Source organism: Gouania willdenowi, chromosome 10, assembly GCF_900634775.1.
Source record: "Gouania willdenowi chromosome 10, fGouWil2.1, whole genome shotgun sequence".
NCBI lineage: Eukaryota > Metazoa > Chordata > Actinopteri > Blenniiformes > Gobiesocidae > Gouania > Gouania willdenowi.
This window is the reverse complement of record NC_041053.1, coordinates 15,316,618-15,339,583: the sequence shown is the minus strand read 5'-3', so window position 1 is coordinate 15,339,583 and position 22,966 is coordinate 15,316,618. Positions and strand designations below refer to the sequence as shown.

Below are 22,966 nucleotides of genomic sequence, written 5' to 3'. Positions count from 1 at the left end.
GTCCACTACAATGATGCTACAATGTATAAAAGAGTCCATTCACAAACAGGAGTGTGTCAAGAAAGCCTCCATAAAAAAGTGAGTCTTTAGATGACTTTTAAAAACATCCACAGAGTCCAGCATCCGCAGAGTGTGTGGAAGAGCATTCCAGAGACGAGGAGCTACCGCCTTAAAAGAGTGATCACCTCGTGTTTTAAAGCGGGTGCGGGGGACCATCAGCAGGTTTTGAGAAGAAGACCTCAAGCTCCTGTTTGAAACATAGGGCGGGATCAGACCCTCAATGTATTCAGGCGCCTGGCCATGAAGGGCCCTGAAAGTCAGCACAAGGATTTTAAAATTCATCCTGTAGATGACAGGGAGCCAATGTAGAGTTTTTAAAATAGGAGTGATATGGGCTCTCCTACAGGTACGGGTCAGGAGGCGTGCAGCAGAGTTCTGGACCACTTGAAGACGAGCCAGATCCTTTTTGCTAAGGCATGTAAACAGACTGTTACAATAGTCCAACCGTGAGGAGACAAACGCGTGGATGACCATCTCAAGCTCAGGACCAGAGACTATGTGTCTCAGCTTTGAGATGTTTCTCAGGTGGAAGAAACAGTTCCTGATGAGCTGCTTAGAGTGACGTTCTAGGGACATCCCTTCATCAAAAATTACTCCAAGGTTCCTTATAGAACTTTTAACAGTGCTACTTAGGGCGCCAAGGTGCTGTTTGATAAGAGGAGCAATAATGTCCGGGGCAACGACTAGGGTTTCCGTTTTACTGGAGTTCAGTTGGAGGCTATTTTCATTCAGCCATTGTTTTACCTTTACCAGACAGTTTGTGAGGGAAAGCACGTTTTGGGGTTCGGAGGGCTTAAAACTGCAGTACAGCTGGAGATCATCTGCGTATAGGTGATAGGAGACATCAGGGCACTGCTGGATCAGCTCACCGAGAGGGAGTAAATAAATCAGGAACAAAAGCGGCCCAAGGACCGAGCCCTGAGGTACACCCCACTTTAAATCCGCAGTTTCTGACGTTTCGTTGTTGTAGTACACAGAGAATGTTCTACCGGTCAGGTACGATCTGAACCACTACAACACAGGGCCCGACAAGCCAACCACATCCCGCAGTCTGCCAACCAGGATATGATGATCCACCATGTCAAAGGCAGAAGACAGGTCCAACAGGACCAGGACGGAACATTTTTCAGAGTCTGCAGCCATCATGATGTCACTTGACACTTTCAGCAGAGCTGTCTCAGTGGAGTGAAACTTTCTGAAGCCGGACTGGAAAGTATCAAATGTGTTGTTGCTCTCCAAGAATGATGTCAGTTGTTTACAGGCTAGCGTTTCTAGAACTTTAGCCAGGAACGGGATCTTGGAAATTGGCCTGAAATTCTGAAGTTCTGATGGGTCCAAGCTGGGTTTTTTCAGTTGGGGTTCCACCACAGCATGTTTAAGGGAACACGGGAACACACCAGCCGAGAGAGAAATGTTGAACATTTTAGTGATCAATGGACCGATTGATTCTAAAACGTTGATAAAAAGTCTAGCCGGGACAACGTCAAGACGACACGATGACATTTTCATGCTTTTTATGGAAGAGAGAACATCCACTTGAGTGACGGACTTAAAGGATGACCAAACATGAGGAGGGGGGTCAACACAGACTTGACTGCCGGAAGGAGGAGAAGAAATATTATGTTTTATTTCTCTGACCTTATCAATAAAAAAGTTGAGAAACTCATTGCAACCAGCCCTGCACTGTGCGGTGACAGCGGTTACAGCAGGCGAGACAATAGTGCTTATTGTATCAAATAGCATCTTTGGGTTTCTCTTATTAGAGGCTATCAGCTGGCAAAAGTAATTAGATCTACTATCTAGCCTCCTCGATTTGTCCATTTAAGGAGGCGACCAGTTCCTTTAAATGGAGCCTATGGACCTCCAGCCTGGAGGAGTGCCAAAGGCGCTCGGTTTTACGGCACGATCTCCGCAGAATCATAATCTTGTCGTTAATCCAGGGAGACGACTGTCGACAAGTCGTGTTACTAGTTTTAAAAGGGGCCACTTGATCCAGGATAATAGCACAGTGACTATTAAAACAATGCAGGAATTCATTGGTTTCAGTGCAGTCATTAAAAACAGAGGGATCAAAACTAATACAGAATCTATCTGCTGTTGACTCTGTAATAATCCTCCTCTCTACTTTCACGGGTAGAGCACGGGGCTCAGGATGGACCACCATGTTAAAGAAGACACCACTGTGATCGCTTAGGTAGACGTCTTCGACACTCACGTTTTCCACCTTCAAACCAAGTGAGAAAATCAGGTCCAGGGTGTGCCCTTTATGGTGGGTGGGGCCTGAGACATGTTGGATAAAGTTAAAAGCTTCAGTCATAGCTAAAAGATCAGCTGCTGGGGCAGAGACATCATTATCAATGTGCAAGTTAAAATCTCCTAGGATTAAAACCTTTTCCAGCCTAATGATAGATGATAAAAAGTCAGAAAAATCAGACAAGAATGCACCAGCAGGGCCAGGGGGACGATAAATTAAAACACAATAAAACGAGTTTTTAGAACCAATTTGCATCATGAGAGACTCAAAGGTGCAAAAGTTCTCCGTTTTTAACACTCTGCACTTGAACGCATCACTATACACGGTAGCGAGGCCACCACCGCGGCGGGAGGGGCGGGGCGCACCCACAGCCGAGCAGCCGACCGGACACAGTTGGTTCAGATGGATGAATTCTCCTTCCTTTTGCCCCGTCTCGACGAGGAAAAGGAACTGCAAATGTTTTGAGGAGAATAATTCATTCAAGGAGAATGCCTTATTTGCAATGGAGCGCGCGTTGAGTAATCCAAAACGGCTGGAAGCCGGAGGGGCTGTCCCATCCGAGTGCTCTGGGATTGGCTGGAGGCATCTCGGGCGATCACATGACATCCAGGTGTAGCGACTGCTCAGATGACGCTCTGCCGATGCAGACACGGGAGACCAGCGCGGCGTCGGGGTCCAGGTATCACCTCCAGCTCGGAACCGGGCCCCCTCCTTTATGGATGAAGACACGCGGAGCGGCGGAAAGGCAGCACCGCCGCTCCCACCCTGCTGCTGGAGCGGAATAGGACGGAGCCACCGGCAGCCTCTCGGAGGACGAGCGAAACCAGGCTGTTTCCATGCGGCTCGTCGGAACTGGACCTGGATACCAGCCCTGCAGCCTCTGCGTCTTGCTCTTTTTTTGGGGTTACCTGGAGGTCGCAGCAGTAACAGGTAATCCTGGGAATTTGGGGCGCACACGAACGGAGGGGGAAAAATGTTCCTGTAGCTGTCCCAGTCATTAAAGCGGTGTTCCATTGCAGCTTTAATATTAAAGAGAGAGTGGCGATCATATGACCATACAGCACCAGCACAATCGCTGGCCATCAGAGCAGATATGATGGCAGAGATGATCAGTAGCGAGGAAGGGAAACGACATTGTAGCAGACACTGTAGCAGAGAAGCAGCAACACAACCAGCGGCAGAACCAAACATAGGCGCCATTTTGCAATCCTCACATGCTACACATGATAGGACATTTGTCTCATATTAATTTCTCTTCACTCTGTAGGGGACGTTAATGCGCCAATGTCCGTTTTTCCACATTGAGCTGGTTTAGGGGCCCGGAGTTTAACAATTCGATTCACATTTGATGCATATCTGAGTTTGTATGTGCAAATGGGAGCATTTTCCAAAAATAGAATATTTTCTCATTTTTGCCCCAAGTTCACGGCTCCACCCTGCAAACACCGTAAAGTTATCAAAAATCCATGGATCACTTTCGGAGTCCATTTCTCTAGATGATTTTGAACCCCGTCAATGAAACTCCCTAGGAGCGAAAAGAGCAATTTTGCAATTTTCAATTCAAGATTCTGGACTTCCTGTGTATTTTTTGGCGTGGTCTTAATATTTTTTACTTGTCTTGTCATGGTCTACTTCTATGTCAATTTTCATGATTCTACAACGAATTAATGTTTTTGGCCATTCCTATCTCGTAATGCGTTTTTGGCATACTTGGGGGCGCTGGTGCGTCAAATTGTTGCAATTTTAAAAATGGAAAGAGCCAGAAATTAGAGAAGCGCGCGTTTGAATTTTGTTTTAATTTTTGAGACTCTACATAATGGTTCAGTGGGTAAAAATTAGATGAGTTGGTTCCGACACCGAGAAACAAAGAAGAAAGAAAGAACGAAAAAGAAAAAATAATAATTCAACCCAATAACAATACATTTTCAGAAAGCGCAGGGGCATGCCTACGACATGACAAGGGTCCCTGGTCACTGACGGGTACGTGGCATTCGCATAGGCGTTGCCCCTTCCATCATAGTGTGGCCACTGTGAGGGCAAGCGGCCCATCGCCAGCTCGTGGCGCTCGGGCTTAAAAAGAACAACAACAAAGTGAGTGGCGTTTTGAGTCCGGTAACCCGGCCTAAAAGTAAATATTCATTTTAAGTTTTTTTTATGCTCATGGGTGATGAAGCGCTCTGAACCAAAGAATGAGCCGACACACATTTCTACCTAATGCCTTGAAAAGATTGTGTGATACATTTTGTACTGCTGTTCTGGGCGTAAATGTTACAAGCAGTTCTGCGGACGTGAAGTCAAATGATGAAAGTGAAACACAAGAGAAAGTGAAACACAAACATGGGCGCAGTGTACACAAGAGACTCATCGGATCTATTTACAGAATCCATGTATCAAAGATAAGGATAATCCATGTTATTGGGCAGAAAAAGGAACATTTCAATGATGTATTTCTTTAAAATTGTCCTCTGCTCCATTCCCCTTCCACCGTAAATCACTGATCTCACTGTTGGTTGCATTCTTCAGGGCAACAGCAGCTGCAGCAGGAAAGCAAGCAACACTATGTGACCGAACACCAGTTCTAAATATCTGTCCGAACCCGACCCGTTCGGTGCCGTTGGGTCCCGTCAGCTTTCGGTCTGGTGTCCATCCTCTATCCACAATATCAACCCCAGTGATAAACAAACATTAGATGCATGCTCCCGCAGGGGCTTCTACACTAACCACCGTGGTGTTACTATGGTGTCTGATTTCTATTTCCTGCCTGTCATACAAGAGATACTGGACTTTACGACAGTATTCTCTCGTATCGTAAATAACAATGGTCTTGGTTACTGGGGTAACGCCCGCAAGGATTCGGGGTAGTTCCTGCTCTAACCTGCCATGTTTCTTATGTGCTAGTTTGGAGCAGAAGTAAAAGCCTGACCTTACCACAAAGCTTTGTGTGTACATTTGATTACTTTACATGGTGTCAGAAGCTGGTGACGGGTGTACGGCTTCAGGGAAATGGCAAAGTTTAATCCACCGCAGAATTTCCCGTTCGACCGCCTGACTGAATGGAGTGATTGGAAGCAGCGTTTCCGCTTGGCTGTGAAACTGAAAAAGGAGGACGTCGAGGTCCAGGTCAATTCATTAATATACGCCGTGAGCCCAGATGCTGAAAACATCTTATAAAGCTTTCACTTTTGCGGAGGAATACTTTTACCCCAAAAGGAATGTAATTCACGAGCGCGCATGTTTCCACCAGAGAGTGCAGCGGCCCAGTGAGAAAGCTGAAATGTTTATCAGATCTCTTTATGAACTATCGGAACATTGTGACTTTGGGGCGCAGAGAGAGGAGGCAAGGCAAGGCAAGGCAAATTTATTTGTATAGCGCATTTCATACACAAGGCAGTTGGAAGCACTGCTTATATTAGCCTAAAATATTCAAGCCGTACGCCAGTCCGAGGAGGTGACCAGGTAGGTGTACTACCAGGGAGAAGCGTGCGCAGCGGTGCAGGTTATGGAGAGAGAGATATTCAACATGTTAGCCCCTAAGCAAAAACTGGTGCAGTCAAAACCTCCACCAAGCTAAATTGTATAAGGAAATTTCAGGCAAATGCAAAATACAAGGAAAAGCACTACTCATTCCCAGTGTATGTGATCCATAGCCAGACAGCTAATAACCTGCTAGGCAAAGACACAGCGTGCCCAATGGGATTAGTCAAACGCATTGAGGAAGTGCACAAAGCATTTGGCCAGCACGGGACTCTCGAGACCGAGCCAGTCAAAATAGGACTAAAAGAGAACACATAACCATATGCAGTGCACACAGCTCAAAGAGTTCCCCTGCCTCTCTTAGAGAGTGTAAAAGAGGAAATACAGCGCATAAAGGAAAGCAGAGTTATCAAAAAAGTGACTGAGCCGACAGACTGGTGCGCACCAATGGTGCCAGTCCCAAGACGAACTGGCAGACTGTCAGTGCTCATCTGTGTAGACCTGAAAAGGTTAAACGAGGCTGTGAGGAGGGAGAGATACTTTCTTCCAACTGCTGAGGAAATCACTGCAAAACTGAGTGGCGCCATTTTTACATACCTGGATGCGGCTTCGAGGTTTTGACAGATACCTCTATACCCGGAAAGCAGTACGTTGACCACATTCATTACACCTTTTGGGAGATACACATTCAAGCGTCTCCCTTTTGGTATCACGAGCAGATAGAAAAAGAATGTCTGGCAAGCGTTTGGGCATGCGAAAGATTCGAGAAGTACCTGGTCGGGCTTAAGAACTTCAAGTTGGTCACGGACCAACTGGTGCATATTAAGCCAACAGGCGGAGAAGGCAGCGTGGAGCCCCGTAGCGGTAGCTGGGGCCTCGGTCTCTTCCTCCAGCTCCCGTGAATCTGATGGTGCTGTCTCTCTGGAGTCCATCTCTGTATCCCAGAGTTGACAGGCTGTGTGAGAGCTCTGTGGCGATTTAAAAACGAGCCTTGTTTCTGGTGTGTTTCAGGCTTTTAGCAGCAAGTTGAATGAAGTTACAGCCTTCTTAGAGTAATACATGGAGCCCGTGGAGCCGCTGTACCGACAGAGGGTGGCAAAGAGCTGCTCAGCGCCAAGAGTCACAAAAAAAACAGAGGTGACAAGAAACAAAATACAAATACTTTGTCACTGTACTTAAGTAGGTTTTTTGTATCTGTACTTTGAGTATTTCTTTTTTTGGCTACTTTTTACTTTTATGACCTTTGAAGATGACGTCACATTGTACAACAGGTTGATGGATCTGCTGCCACAACTAACAGGGCTGGGTACCTGTTTAAAGTTGTCCGTTGGGGCATCTGGCGAGAGCTGGCAGGAGGATTCACTAACTGTGGTTGGGTTAACAGTAAACATCTCATGTATGAACTTAAAAGGGAAAAGATGAAATCTTGCACAATTAGAACCTAATCCATTTTCCACAAAAACATCTGTATAAAATAAAAGGTTTGTCGAAATGTACAATTCTTTTAAAAATAAAATACCAATAAAATCAATAAATAATTCCCAGGCTCCAAGTGTAGCTACATTTCTTAACCTCTAAAACTGAGAAAATAACCTACGTTCAATGCTAACACTGTGCATTACATTTAATCTGATTGGTCGGCGATGATGCGATACATGATTGTTGTCTGGTCATTCCATTTTTGTAGTTTTAAAATGTTCATTGATCATTTGAAACCAAACAATAATATTTTACTCAGTAATGGATGGGTGCAGAAATGTAATTACTTTACTTCTTTTAAAACGTATTTAAGTACAAGTAAGATTACTGATTTAGAAATAGATAGGATCAATGATAGGAATCTGAGACAATAAAAAAATTAATTAATGGCAAGAGAGGTGTTGTTTAAAAGTGATCACAAACTTTAATGTTTCCACTCTTTAAAAAGTACAAGTTCAAAGCATGAAAACAACATCACAGACACAAGTGCTTCAGTTATGGATCAGATAGGTTCATTTTAAAATAAGTTGTGTGTGTTGAAATTTATTTGGTGAATTCATTAAAAATATTGTCTACTACATCAGCCTGTGTGGATCCTCCTTAAAGCTGAAGTCACAGAGCAGTGACAGGTGGTCAGAGGGGTAGTGGTATGAAGGAAGGCGTTCTACTCCAATCTGCTCCTCAGAGGGAATGTCCAGTAGGCTGTCCACACTCAGAGTGTGGTGGCTGTACCAGATGTAGTCCAGTGTGCAGCAGCTCTCTCCGGATGGACGGATCTTCCAAGTGGTGTAGGCCGGCTCCGCCTCACCGTCGGAGCTCAGCAGCTTGTAGGCAGAGTTCAGACCGAGGGACGAGGAGCTGAAATGTCGATAAACGTCCTCCGAGGGCTTAGCGTTGAAGTCCCCGCACACGACCAGAGGGAGGGCGGCCGACGGCGCCTCTCTCTGCTCTGAGATCCTACGTAAGTTGCGCAGCAGGTCAGCGCCCTGCGCGCTCCGCAGCCTCTCCCAACCAGTGCGAGCTTTCAGGTGAGTGACGGCCACGCAGAACCTTCGGCCCGTCACCCGACACTTCAGCGTCTGGATGATGGCGACCTGGTTGGTGGGCAGCATCATGGCCGACAGCCGCAGGTGAGCCGTGGCCTGGAGGTGGAAGCGTGAGCGTCGGTGGAAAAGCGCGCAGCCGTCTGGCCCGTTGTTCTGTTCCACGTCCAGACAGGGGGACGAAGGCTTGGCCAGGAAGCTGCCGTGGTAGCCCAGGCTCGCCATGATTGGCTGGAACGTGTCGTAGTAGTGGTCGACCTCCTGCAGACACACCACGTCAGGGCGGTAGGTCAGGATCTCCTCCAGGATCAGGTACTTCCTTTCATGCCATTGGAGAGCATCCAGGGGACAACGGACGAAGCAGTCCTTCCCCTCACCCAGAGCTGCACACACACACACACACACACACAAACAATGACATAAATAAGGAGCTACTGAAGTAGTTATTAATCACAATTAGTCATTATGTTAGGAAAAACATCTGTATTTTTATTTAACAACTTTTTAACAAACAATATATGAATAGTTTGGAGTGCAAAAGAAAAGATTTAAACAAAAATAATGATAAATACTATTAAATTTACCCCAAAATGTTAAATGTACTATGGGCTAACTATAAATACACTGTTACAGAGTGTAACGCCTTGAAAAACAATTACAACATATAAAGAAAAGTTAAGAACATTAGGCTTAAGCTATAGGTTTTGAGCAAGAAACAGCAGCTTGTCAACATTTTCTGTCTTGAGTGTCTGCTGAATTAATTAATGAATACTAACTAATTAGGTACTTATGTCAATCAACTCATAGGGGCGTGTCAACACGTGCAACACGAGCACCCTCCCCATCTGAAAGAAGAGAAATGAAAAACAAAGAGGGAGACGTATAGACTAATATCTAGATGATGGATCCATGTTTTATTTCCACCTGGCTTCAATCCAGCTCATATCTGAAGCAGAGAGAGGCGGGGCTCATGGTGAACAGACCAGGCTGAGCCCAGAGCATGTCAACATGTTGCTTTTTCTGAATAAAAACTCTCTCATCAGTCGAGTTTACAGAGTGACCTGAAGCTGAAGTCTTGCTCGCTTGTTCTTAAGGTATCTTAATGAAACCTTAATCATGTGTTTGTCTCCTGGTGGTTGGCTGAATACTGGGGTTGAGAAAGTGCCTGGTTTGATATGCAGCTGAGCCACATTTTAAAAATAAAAATCACTGACGATCAGGTTAGTTTCATCGTGGAGACAAAAATTGTGATCATGATTAAAATGTGATTAATTGTGCAGCCTTAGTGTGAGTTTGAATTTAAAATATGCTATGAGTCCATTTGGTAAAGAGTCATAGCTTTTAACTGAATCAGCCTCCTTTGAGAAAACACCTCATTATTTTAGAATAACTTCAAACACATGAAGCTTTTACACAGAAAGGGGAAATGATTCAATCACAAAGAGCCTGGAAAGACAGACATATGGACATACTGTATGTGATATTTCAGTTTTTCTTTTTTAATAAATTTGCAAAAATTTCTACAATTCTCTTTTTTTCTGTCAAGATGGGGTGCTGAGTGTACATTAATGAGAAATAAAATTAACTTTTTTGATTTTAGTAAATGGCTGCAATGAAAAAAAGTGAAAAAATTAAAGGAGTCTGAATACTTTCCGTACCCACTATATTCTATGATTTCATAGTTGTTCTGTGCATTCCGGGCAGTGGAGAAAACGTTCTCTACCACAGGAGATACAGTAACTGCACAGTGGAGCATGTTGACCAGCTCCTTTTCCAACTTAAAAGTTTACAATCCTGAGACTGAAGACAGCAATGATGATGAGTAGCTGCACATTTGCCTCTGCACTTAAAGTATATTTCCTGGAATTATTCATTGTGTTCTCTTATCTATCCACCTTTTACAGAGCTTGAGACTGTGCCCAAATTGGTCGCATATGCAACTATTTTTTCAGTGTGTGCCAGTGAAAATTTCATCTGGTCGCATCCGTGCGTAGAGTGAATCCTAAAGGAGGAAATGGTAAGAGCACGCTGAGGCGTCTGGGCATCGGACAAGGGGCGGGGGGGTGGGGAAATGCGCACCGAATAGAGTGAGAGAGCGTACACGCGCAGCTCCCAATATCAGCTGCAGTCTGCGAGAGAGGCTTCTCAACACAAAATCGGATAAAGTCAGATATGACTCCACTGATACTGTGGAGAACCTCATTAGAATCAGCATCGAGGGGCCAGAACTGATGGACTATGATGCCAGGCCAGGTGTTCAGCTGTGGTTCTCAGTAGAAGAGGGTTAGGAGACCTCACTATAGCTGGCCCATCTGAACCTAATTCCATGGGGTGAAGCAATGCAGATGTTTAAAAGTATGACAACGCCACAAAGTGAGGAGAAAAAAAGACGCATCAAAAATGGTGACAATCATTAATATTGTGATAATTAGGGCTGGGTATCGCCAGGTACCTCGTGATACGATGTATCGCAATATTTTTTGCCCACAATAACAATATTATCATGATACAGCAATAATCGATATATCACAGAGGACATACATCCACGATACATTATGGTATGTGTCACTGAAGAAATTCAGTGTTTATTCACTGCACTGAATCCATTTCACAGGAATTACAAAACACGTCAATATATTTTCACATGAATGACAGCCAAGTAAAACAAAGTGTATACTGCACAGTAGCTCTTCTTAACACACACTGACCACAACTAGTCCAATGTCCTTGTGTTATGTTTAAGTCTTTAAGGGAAGACTGATAAAAATTAATGCTTCACCAAAATATTGTTAAAGATGTTTGTGCAAATTAACTTTAAATCATTAAAAACAAAATGAATGTAGAAAATAATAATTTCAGTGCAAGTATTATCAACTTCTCTGTAAACATGGACACATATTAGTGCTGCTTAACAAGCACAATTAACTTGTTTTAGGAAAACTGGAAAATTTCACTGCAAATGAAAACCCTGGCATCGATGGTCTCATCCACAACAACACGCAACTTTTCCCACGGATCTTCTGTAGCTCTGATGAGATGTTAACACACACTGAGCAGGTAAAGCTGTTCAGAATACCTCAGTGCTTGATGGGAAATGGACGGAGTTTCACAAGCACAGCAAAGTTAAGCAGGATATGGTCGACTCTGTATTTAGGAGTCAGTGATGATTTGCGTAGTTTTTTGGCAGTTTAGACGGTGTTTCAGGTGGTTTAGGCGGTGTTTAATGTAGGAGAGGGAGGACGGTGCACCTAATCAGCGCTCCACAAAAACATTTTCCCACAAAAAATAAATAAATAAATAAATCTTTCCTTGCCTCACTGTGACGCATTTTATGTTGATTCTGTCCATTCGATTGTGTCCACGATTCCGTTAACATGGATTGTTTAGAGCCCTATACTTAACTTGTGTAATGGGGGAAAACGTACCGCTCATCATCTTATCAATATTTTGGCACACCCTTAGTGATAATCGTTGAATAATCCAATCGTAATTTAATTGTGAGGCGATTCCTTAGAAGGAATTAAGAACATTGATAAGTGAGAGATAAAAACTGAGGATGTTCCCCTATCGCAGTCTGTTCCAGATAAATCCTAAAGATAGAAATCAAACATAGATGTGCGGTTGCCAGTCAGTGCCTACCTTGTGCCAGAATGTTCCACTGCATCACACGAATGCTGGGGTTGTGTTCACGATGCGGGACGTCCCCCCTCAGATAAACCAAGTCTCTGTGAGGTCGGGGGGGGCGTCTCTGTAGAGCCTTCTCACATTCTCTCAGCACTTGATCTGGGTCTCCTTCCGGTAGGTCTTGGTCCAGGTCTTCCTCTCTGCTCTCCTTTAGGTACAGGTCTTGTTGGGGCAGAGGGGCGCTGTTTAGAGACTGGGTCAAAGTCCCGACCAATCTTCTGCTGCTGCTGACACCCATTGGACAAACTGAAGGACAGGAGAACAATAAGGTCACTTAATTACTGCTGATACAGTTTTACTATTTAAATTAACCATCTTTGAATGTTTATTTTCACTGAAACATTGTGAGAAATGTTTTTAAATGTTGCAGGTCTGGTGTATGGTCAGTGGTATGTTATAAATAATATATTATATACAAGATGCATTTTTTTTTCATACTCGAGATGGATTTTCTATACAATTAATTGAAAATGAAACATTTGCATAAATTAGGAAAAACAACTGTTTTTCAAGAAATGTACTTTGATCTCCTGACATGTTTTGAACTGTCAACTGTCAGTCTTCTTCAGAGGTGTCTGCTGATCACTTTGATGTGAAAAACAGTAGTCTGAATAAATGAGATCTTAACATTATTCAAAAACAATTTCCTGGAATTATTTCCTACATTTTTAAGTTACTGCTAGCCTTAAATATGATCTTATCATCTAATTAAAGTGAAACCGTGAACATGTAGTATTTAAGAAGTGCATTTCTAACTGGCAGCCCTTCTGATTATACAGTATTTATAAAGGAGCTCGAAGTTTCAGAAAGGTTGGTGACCCCTGGCGTAGGGGATTGCTTAATGTGGGGGCATCCCCAAAAGAACATTTTGAAACGTATAACCTTCTGAAACACTATTTCCTGCATTTTGAGGGTCACATTTTGTGAAGTGAGCCAAAGTTTTTGTTTTTTAAAATATTTGTAAAGTAAGTTGTGAATTGGTGAAGGGTCGTGATGAATGGAGTAAGAGATGCTTGGTATAGGTCCTCCACAAATAAATACTGGTACCTCAGAGACACTGTATAGACAAGAAATAACATTGTATTCAAAAGACTGATTCCAAGACGCTCTTCGCCTAGCGGTCGACCAATGAGCATCATGCGAGTCACAAATACCACGGGGCTAATTTGTATCGGTTTCCTGCAAAATAGAGCAGAAAAAGAGAAGCTGCCAATGTGTCGGGACAAACCAAGGCTGTCAATTACATCCTCTGGACACATTGCCCGGGTGGGCGCATGGGCAGGCATCTTGGTTTAAACATAGACCCACAAATAGGTGTTAATTACATTGTTCTCCATTCTCTGAGTTGTTCCTGCACCAACAGTAAAGATGTTATATTTTCTTCAAATTTAAATGAGGTACTATGTGGGACCCGCAGTAATATTGGGACTGTTATGGACAATGATAGATGTGAAAAAATGGTACCAACTCACAAAAAAGGGCTCTACTAGTACAACAGATGGGAATGGCAGGACCTTACACCATAGAGTACAAGACACTGCATGACAACAGGCCAACGAGAACAGCTGGGAAGAAGCAGAGTAAGATAGCACCACCAACAGGCAAGAGGACACAAAGGTCTGTAGTGTTTTTAGAGGGAATTTGAATTGAAGGGACAATGCACATTTATAAAGAAATATGCTGTAGATGAGTGAGAGTTCGCCAAAATGGGCTAGTTTTCATCTGGAGTCAGGATATAAATATATTGTAACATAAAACTTTTATTTATCTGCCTATAACTAAACTAGGTATTAGCTAATAGTAAATATTTGTGTTGATCACAGAGGCTTCAGTGAGTGGAAACTGATACGATACAGATATACAGTACATGGCAAATCTAATCATAACCAACTACACTATAGACAAATAACTTCAGTCTTTCACAGCAGAAGGTAGAAACGTAAAGCAGAGAATCATCCCCTACACCTGACCAATCAAAGAACAGCACAAAATACTCACAACAAACAGGAAGTAACGGTAACGCACTCGTACACTAAAACTATCCGACGGATGCCGTGTTTCTTGGTGGAGGCCGTTCGTCGTCTGTGGGTCAGAGCGAGCTAAATCTAGGCTGGGTGGAGGTATGCAGGGACAGTGTGACTCTCATCAGACGATGTGCTGACTCAGACACAGTAACACACACACACACGTCTACAATCCACACCAACCCTCTCTCTCTGTGTCTCTGAAACTTTATTTACATTTTCAACAAGACAAGAAGAAAAGTGTGTTTACAATTACAACACACAACTTTTCAATAGAGAAAACAAGGCTAGGCTTTATTTAAAGATTTCCTTGATGCAGACACATTTCTGTAAGCAATTATAGTGGGAACACTTTACTTGAAGTTTCATACATTACGCTGTCATTAGCATGAGTAAGATGTCATGAAAGCTATCATTAAGTGTTATTTGCTAAATTATGACATCTTTTGCACAATTATAACACCTTTGGAGCTATGTGTGCATTTTTGGGGTTAGGTGGAGAGATCTAGTGGGGTAAGGGTTAAGGTAATGAACGACACTTAATGATAAATAATGACACCTTATTCATGCTAATGACAAGTGTCATGTCATAATAATGACAATGTAATGTCAGCTTTATGTATAAAACGTCAAGTAAAGTGTTTCCATTATGGTTTTATGTTCGTAATTGTTTTATGTGTTCTGCAGGGGTTACTATTACCTCCGCCAAGCGCAAAGCGATAGGGTTATGTTTTACCCTCCGTTTATTTGTCTGTCTGTCAGTTAGCAAGACAACTTGAAAAGTTATGAACGGATTTGGATGAAATGTTCAGGAATATTGATTAATGGGACAAGGAACAGGTGATTACATTTTAGTGATGTTCTGGCTACCAAAATAAAATATATAGATATATATCTATTCATTTTCCCATCCACACTGTGGAACTTCTTGTTGACGATGTCATAGGTTCTCTCAGGACACCACTGATGATGTCATCAGTATTCCAATTAGAAAAAGAAGAACAAAAATATAACTGGCCCTCACACAGCATGATTTGTAACAAGGTTGCAATATTTTAACAACTATTTGTCAATTAATAATGTCATTGTTATTTCAAATGCTAAAGCTATGTTTTGATTATCAATGAATCTAAAAGTGTTAGGGATGTAACGATTAATCGTAAGGCAGTTAAAAATCGATTCATAGGCATCACGATTGACATCGATACTCTGAAAATTGAATCTTTTTTAAACAGCAGAGGGCGCTCTATATTCATCCCTTTTCTTGTCCAGCAGTGTAACGGCGGGCGGAATCTGCTATTATTTTCTTTTTGGCCGCCTTCTACTCTTACATGTTAATGCTACATGTTAATAAATTATTCCTTGCCCCTTTAGCACCGAAAAAATATCTGTAATATTACGTGAATATCTGTAAAATCAAGTTTTTCTATTAGCTTTGTCTGCTAGCATAGCATCTCTTCTTCACTGCTACATTAGCTGCATGCCAACCGACCACTGGGTTACCAGCGCCCTCTTCTGGTTCAAACAAATATCTGACGTAAATCAGTGCAATGACGGTTTTTTTTCTTTAAAAGTCCAATTGTTAAGGCATAAAATACATTTTCAGTTGCACTTAAAAAAAAGAACTATTATGCAGTTTTGTATTGTTTACTATAGAACCAGAATTGAAATTAATAAGCTTCTTCTTCATTTGTATTATTCCTTTATTTATTTCATTCAAGATTTATTTTTAGTTAAATTGCATTGTTTTGAATAGTTTATCAAGGGATTCTTTTGACAATTAAAATCAAAAGGAAAATAATGCAGTATTTTCTAAAAAGAAAGGAATATTTTTCAGTCATCATTTGTCTTCAGTCCCATTTTGTAAAATAAATCGTGAGAGAATCGTATTGTGAACCCAGTATCGTGAATCGAATCGTATCGGGAGTTGAGTGAATCGTTACATCCCTAAATAGTGTATATATAATCAATGCAGTACTACAACACAGGGTAGACATCACAATATGGATGGAAATGAGCTGCTTGGCATAGCTCTGCGCTCTCCGAGTGCTTTTCTAGATGCTTTTGATATCTAACTGTAATGACTTCTGTGACACAAATGTAATCATATCAATCAATGTTACTTCACACATGTTTGGGGTAATAAAAAAAAAAAAGTGTTAATTCTTGGGTTGGGCGATATGCCTAAAAAATGTATCACGACATAAGTGTTTTATATCAGTCGATGTAAATAATTATCGATTTGTTTTTTAACCTATTCAAAATAAGGACTAGAAGGAAAAAAAAAAGTCAGAATTTAAATCTTTTTTCTTTTAAATGTAATCTTTAACATTTAAAAAGAGGACAACATGACTATGGAAAAAAAAAAAAAGAAAAACGTCAAATAAATAAACAAAGTGGTCAATATGCAAATATAGACTTTAAATAAAATGCTTAATCAAGCAAAAATGTGAAATGCCTTTAGTAAATAATAAATCAGTGCACATGTGGTGGGTTACATGTCTCTATCTCATTTGATTGATCTACAGCAGGGTTAGTTTGCACTTCCATGTATAATAGTATTAAATGTTTGTAAGGCATCATCAATATCCAAGCAATAAGTGAAATTTATCAGTCCCTAGAGGATCTTAAATTTCCTTGATTTCGTGACAATTTTTCTTAAATTAATTTTGGGGGAAAATGGGCAGTTTAATTTCATTTGTAAATTTGGAGGCACTGAGATATCTTCAACTGAATTAGTTGGTAATTTACACAATGAGTCACATTTTCGCTTGTCTTTTTTTGTTATAACTTTCTCCTGAGACCCGAATTGGGAGTTTTAAAGGGTCAGTGATCTACAATAACTTATGCACAAGCAACCCTACAATAATAAACATGAACAGACAGTCCAAAAGGAAGAGCCAAGTCCATGTTTACGTCACCCGACTGATATAGGTTGCAGTGTCTGATGTATTGCTTTAGCTGAAGGGTCCAGTGCACACACACACAAGCAGCACTATTGACCCAACTCTCATTTCTTATGTAACCAATCCCATTAGAGTTGGTGTATAAGGAGTTAAGACCTGTCCTCTCACAAAGAGACCATTTAAGTGGCTAAAATAAGGCTGACCTGGGTCGGAAATGTACATGGTTATGCATGAGTGAGGGGCTTGTGCAGGCATAAAATCCACAGCACGGACCAGTTTATTCTTAGAGAGAGGTTGGGAAAAGAATGTTACCCAATCAGTCCTGGGTCTCTGGTTTTCCCTATGGAACCACTGTTAAATATGTTCGTGTCAGTTTATCCAAATTTCGGTTTTCTAATCTTACTTTTATTACTTCACTGGCTATGAAACCTTCCAAAATCATGTCAAGCATGCCAAATAGGGTTAATTGAGTCCACTACTGTTGTTATCAATTGTATGTTTTATATGCTTCAAATAACACCTAAAAAAGCCAGAAATTCCAAAGTCGCAGCTCCGACATAGACCATAGCCCGAGTAAAAGACAAAAAACGCCATTAAACATTATGAACCTCTCACACGCATAAGGAAAGCTGTTAATACAGACACACGTGTGTATGTTTGAGGAAACTTAACAGAATAACGATGCTTTAGCATCTTAAACGCAGACGACAATAGCGTGTGATGACACGCTATGTTGAGGCTGTTTATAGAGGAGAATAATACCATGGAAATGGGACTGATTCATTTTTATTTGCCATTTAATGATTGTTAAAGCTTTAACTACAGCTGTGCTGTGAATCAACCTCAAGCAGGGCTGGTACAATGCAAAATATGAGCGCCGATGAGTTATCTGACCAAAACAAAGATGGCGGCGCCGGAGAATAACTAACACGACTGGCTCCTCCGAGTTTCAAAAGTGCAAGGCAGTGAAGACACCCTCTCTTTCGTCGAAGGTAGCTGTTCCCCGTAACCCTCGTCCTTTATCCTGGGTGTGACCGGACGGCAGCGCGTCGACGGTACAAGGAGGAAACACCCGCCGACAGCAGCAGCACTCAAGCACACTTCTTAAGGTATTTTATTTTTCATTGAATGCTACTTCTGACTCTGAATGCATTATTTTGTACTTTTATATTCTTACTTGAACTTTATTTTGGAATTTTGAGTTGAAAAGCATATATAAAAACATATATTGCAATGTTAAGGAATTCCTGTTTTTTTTCATTTTAGATATGTAAATCATCATATATAAATTACTTTTAGTCAATTAATGGGGAGATAATCGATAATCGAATTAAACTGGAAAAATGAATCGTTAGATTAATCGATGCATCAAAAAAATTATTGCTAGATTAATCGTTTATCCCAGCCCGAACCTCAAGTTTAGCTGAGTGATTATAGCGATAAATTCTGACTGCATTAAAAAGAAAAAACTGCGTGGAAATGAGTGATATTGTCCCAAAACATGCATGTGAGCAGAGGTGTAAAGAGTACTGATATCTCCTACTCAAGTAGAAGTACTGTTACTTTATTGAAATTTTACTCAAGTACAAGTAGAAGTAAATCCTACATAAAATAGTCAAGTACAAGTAAAAAGTAGCTCAATTAAATAGTACTCAAAGTAAGAGTTACTAGTTACTTTCACCCCCACGTTTATTTAATTTAATTAATTTGAGATATACCATAGCTTTATAAGAAGTATTGTCAGCAATTCTATTTTTCACTTTAGGCTCTAAAAAATGGCCTTCGATTCACGATTTTCAGCACTTTCCCTTTTCCTCTCCACTACATTATCATCAACCGTATCCATTAAAATCCGAGAACAACTTTTTGATGTAAATTTTTTAAAAAGGAATGAAGGGCATGAGTTAATAGAAAATGAACCATTGAGTTGTACCCCAGTGTGTGATGGCTGTGGCCAACTTTCATGTTGTCTATTCCACTCCGTTAGCACAAAACGGAGTGGAAAGACCTTCATCATTCAACCGCATGCTAAACAAAAAAATAGGAAGAATTCAGCTCCTGCAAACTTTGAATTCCACGATTATCAACCACCCAAATATGCCCCTAATTTAGCCCATTAATTGGTCAAAGTTCTTGTTATCGGTTAACGGCTCAAGATTGAACCCTGAGCATCTCTCATGTGCTCTATAAATAAACTGACTTGACTATAGGAAAAGATGCTAGCAATTAATGGCAACATTTGCAACAAATTTGTAGATGTGTGCTAATACATAAGCTAATATTGGCATTTATCGAAAGCGAAAAAGTTCCATCGGGACACCCCTAATCGTTTTTTTTTTTTTTTTTTTTTAAATACAGCACTGGTTTATTCTGCCTGGTAAAAAAAGGGTAACACTTGAAGTTTTATACATAAGGGCTGCCATTACGCTGTCATTAGCATGAATAAAGTGTCATGAAGGCTATCAGGTGTCGCTCGCTAAATTATGACACCTTTCAGTTATGTTGGCATTTTTTGGGTTAGGTGGAGGGCTCTAGTGGGGTTAGGGTATGTATATATACATAAAGGCTGACATCACGCTGTCACTATGACATGAGACCTGTCATTAGCATGAATAAGGTGTCATGAAGGCTATCATTAAGTGCTGTTTGTTACCCTAACCCTTCATTAACCAAACCCCTAACCTTAACTAACCCCACTAGTTCCCACCAACTAACCCAAAAAAAATGCCTCAAAGGTGTCATAATTTAGCGAGCGACACCTAATGACAGCTTTCATGAGACATTATTCATGCTATAACGATATTGCAGCCTTGCGTATCGGTTGATACGATATTGATCCGATATCAGCATGAATCATTGATGCTTTTATTATTTTATTTTTTCTCTTTAATAGAAATAATAATTACTTATTTTGTAGCGTGGAATGTTAGAAAAAGCTTGATAGAACAATAGTCAGGTATGAGAAAAACTGACCCATTTATTATTAATCAATTGGTTACATAAATTTTAACCTTCAACATAATATCTACAGTATTCTGGAGTTGAATAAAATAAATTTTAAACAAAAATGTGAAAATTTGAATCCGATATTCGTTTTCAGGCTGATATCGGACCAATATCCGATATCGATATCAGATCGGGACAAACCTACTTCGCATATCTGAGACACAGCTCCCACACCACCCTCAAAAGGTAAACTCATATTACTACAATCTTTTGGCACAAACGACAGTTTAACATAATGTCTTTATGACTAATAAAACAGGTTGGGGAACTGTCATCATTTCACCTCAACTCTAGCTTGTGAACTTTCAGTTAACAGAGAACTGAACTAGAATCAGACTTTTACAAGGGATTACAAGACTTGGAATTCAGTATTAAACCTTCATAAATGATTAATCATACTGAGATATCAACACTACATATAAATAAACATATATAGACAGTAAATTAATACAAAAACATCACGTTCAGCAGGCTTTAACTCTACTAAGTACTAATTACATCTGTATTTATCTTTGTGAGTTTGAATACTGGAAAGTTAATCAGATTTTAGATGGAGATCATTGGTGACTCGAGCTCCTGAGGGCCCCTCACATCGTCCATGCGGGCTACTTGGTGCCCGCGGGCACCGTGTTGGTGACCCACAGTGAACTTGAAAGTGTTTAAGTGTCCACTTTGACACCCATCATTGACCCTGACCGAGGACTGAAGCCTCTCCCATTCCTACCTGCTGTTGGCGCGGTCTCCATCCGGGGGCAGGCACCGCTGAGCCCCCTACCTCCCACTGCTGACGTAGCCGAGGATACCGCTCCTCTGGCCGGCTGTCTGCTCCGGGACGACGCGAACAGCTGGTTGATGAAGGCCAAGCAGCGGCGGGCTGGAGTCATTGTTGTTCTTCTACGGTCTTCTGCTCAACGCGGACACCACGCGCTGCTAACTAATGTTGTCCTTGTAACAACCGTGTACGGGTCTGGAACTGTCCGGACCGAAACGCTTTACATTCAACTTGAGCCGAGTGTTGGACAGAAAGCCGGTAAAAGTTACGTCAGGGGTTTCGAGCAAGCAGCAGAACATCCAGTACAAAGGTGTTCTTTACGAAGGAACCGTGTGTTAGTTATCGCCCAGAGCTTCAATTCGAATCAAATACATCCCAAAGAAGATATACAAAGTCCACAAAGAACAACATTACATATTTTTTTCTTCAAAATAAGACACTTCCACGTTTTCAACGTTTTGACGATAACGGACACCCCTGTTTTATGTTGGTTCGGTCCAGCTTGTGACAATGTGGAGGCTGCAGTGCTAAAAGGAAGGAAATCAGACTGTGGGCGGTGACATTTGGACAATCGACCAATGAGCGTTCAGTGCGCTTATTGTGACGACATCTGACGTCAGTAGCTGACACACGTCATAGTGCGTGTCAGAAAAACTGCGCACATGCCATGAGCATTAGTAACAACTGTGTACAATCAGGTCTGTGAGTAAGAGGGAGGAGTAGTATTAGTAGTAGTAGTAGTAGTAATAATAATAATAATAATAATAATAATAATAATAATAATAATAATAAACAGGTGCTTTAAATTCTTTATGATTTTTAGTTAATTCTTGGCCTACAATAGTACACACTACATACATACTTTTTTCTCTCGCTTTGTTTGTGATTAAAAAAAGGTAGAGTGGAGGTTAAACAAATAGTTGACATTACATAACTAGTTAAAGGTTACCAATGGATGTGCGGCTTTTTATTTATTTTGCTGATGCTGCTGATAGTGATGTAACAAGTCACTTGCAAAACATGTTTTCATTTAGTTGTAAAAAAGGAACAGTAAACAGCAGCGGTGCTCAGTACTGATTAAAAACACAGATGAGGTGCTTATATGTGAACCTAGCATCTTTTCTGTTTTTGCAACTGTCAATTTACTTTCCAATATTGTACAACAAATGTTTACATGCACACATTTTCCACATACAATAATAATAAATTGTGGCACAACTCTTTAAAACACCTTAAAACGTGACATCAAAAATCTAAAATAGCCAAAACTTTAGAAAAAAAACTTTGTAAATCTGAGGTTAATGTTGGATCAGACACAGGAAAGGGTTTAGACAAGCCTGACACAAATAAACAATACATAACATGTACTAAGGGGTACAGAATACAGATAGATGACCTGTAAACTTATCAGAGCTTAGTACTCTCTGTGTGCTTTTGTTTTGATATGAGTTTTGAGTTTAGTCTCTTTTGTTTCTTGGAGCCAATCATATTTCATACTTTTCAGGTCCTTTGATTAACTAAAATACTAGAAAAATCCAAATCTGGTTTTGCTTTTTCCATTATATTGCAGCCCCTTAAACCAATGGTTCTCAACCTTTCCAGCCCGAGACCCCCAAAATAAAGGTGTTGTAGACTGGGGACCCCCACTGTAGCTGAAGGTGGTTGAACACAGACATAAATATTGAAGAACAGTCATGTGGAGACAGGGTCATCTATAAGGGGGAATAAAGGGGAGAGCTTTTTGGGGTCCATCCATAAAGTCAGCAAAATGATGGTCCATTGTTCTATGAAGCTGTGATAACCACATTTATGTATTTATCTGAATAATATTCATTGTTGCTTGAAGTTAATTAATATTTGCACCAGAGTAATGTAATATGATTTCAAAAGTAGGAACAATTACTTTAAACTGGCAAATAATGGGCATGACAAATCAGAAATGTGGTTAAATTGGCAAAAAATAAGAACAAAATACGGTGAAAAGAGGTTAAAAGTGACAATCATGGGACAACATCTGCAACATTAGGTGGAAAAAGTGGTGGAAAGGGTTTATAAGTCCAGAAAATGTCTTGAAAGTGTAAACATGTGCAGAAAAGGCATTGAAATTTGATGAAGTGGCAGAAATGAGAGTATTATAGCAAAAATGCATTAAAAGGAGCAAAAATATGGCAAAAAAGTGATGAAAATAGGTTAAAATATGACAAGTTGGTGTAGTTTCAGAAAAAGGGTAAAAATTAGCAAAAATGGGCTGAAATTTTTCAAAA

The 22,966-nt window shown here is 40.9% G+C and overlaps 1 protein-coding gene across 2 annotated transcripts; it reads right to left on the bottom strand.

Moving 5' to 3' along the window:
- Positions 1-7,671: 7,671 nt before the first annotated feature.
- LOC114471134 (nocturnin-like) lies at positions 7,672-21,214 on the bottom strand. Of its 2 annotated transcripts, none has more exons than XM_028459735.1 (3): positions 20,655-21,214; positions 11,950-12,240; positions 7,672-8,693 (listed from the first exon to the last, which is right to left on the bottom strand). In XM_028459735.1, exons 1-3 carry the CDS (start codon positions 20,812-20,814, stop codon positions 7,843-7,845), a joined length of 1,302 nt encoding a protein of 433 aa, XP_028315536.1. In that variant the 5' UTR covers positions 20,815-21,214; the 3' UTR covers positions 7,672-7,842. The 2 variants fall into 2 exon arrangements, with proteins under 2 accessions (XP_028315536.1, XP_028315537.1); XM_028459736.1 differs by lacking the exon at positions 20,655-21,214 and adding an exon at positions 13,993-14,132.
- Between the last annotated feature and the right edge of the window lie 1,752 nt (positions 21,215-22,966).

Coding starts and splice junctions, on each gene's coding strand:
- LOC114471134 (XM_028459735.1), bottom strand. CDS start 20,814: ATGACTCCAGCCCGCCGCTGCTTGGCCTTCATCAACCAGCTGTTCGCG. Junction 12,241..20,654: donor GGAGACCGCGCCAACAGCAG/GTAGGAATGGGA, acceptor CCTGTCCTTCAG/TTTGTCCAATGGGTGTCAGC. Junction 8,694..11,949: donor GTGGAACATTCTGGCACAAG/GTAGGCACTGAC, acceptor GTGTGTGTGCAG/CTCTGGGTGAGGGGAAGGAC.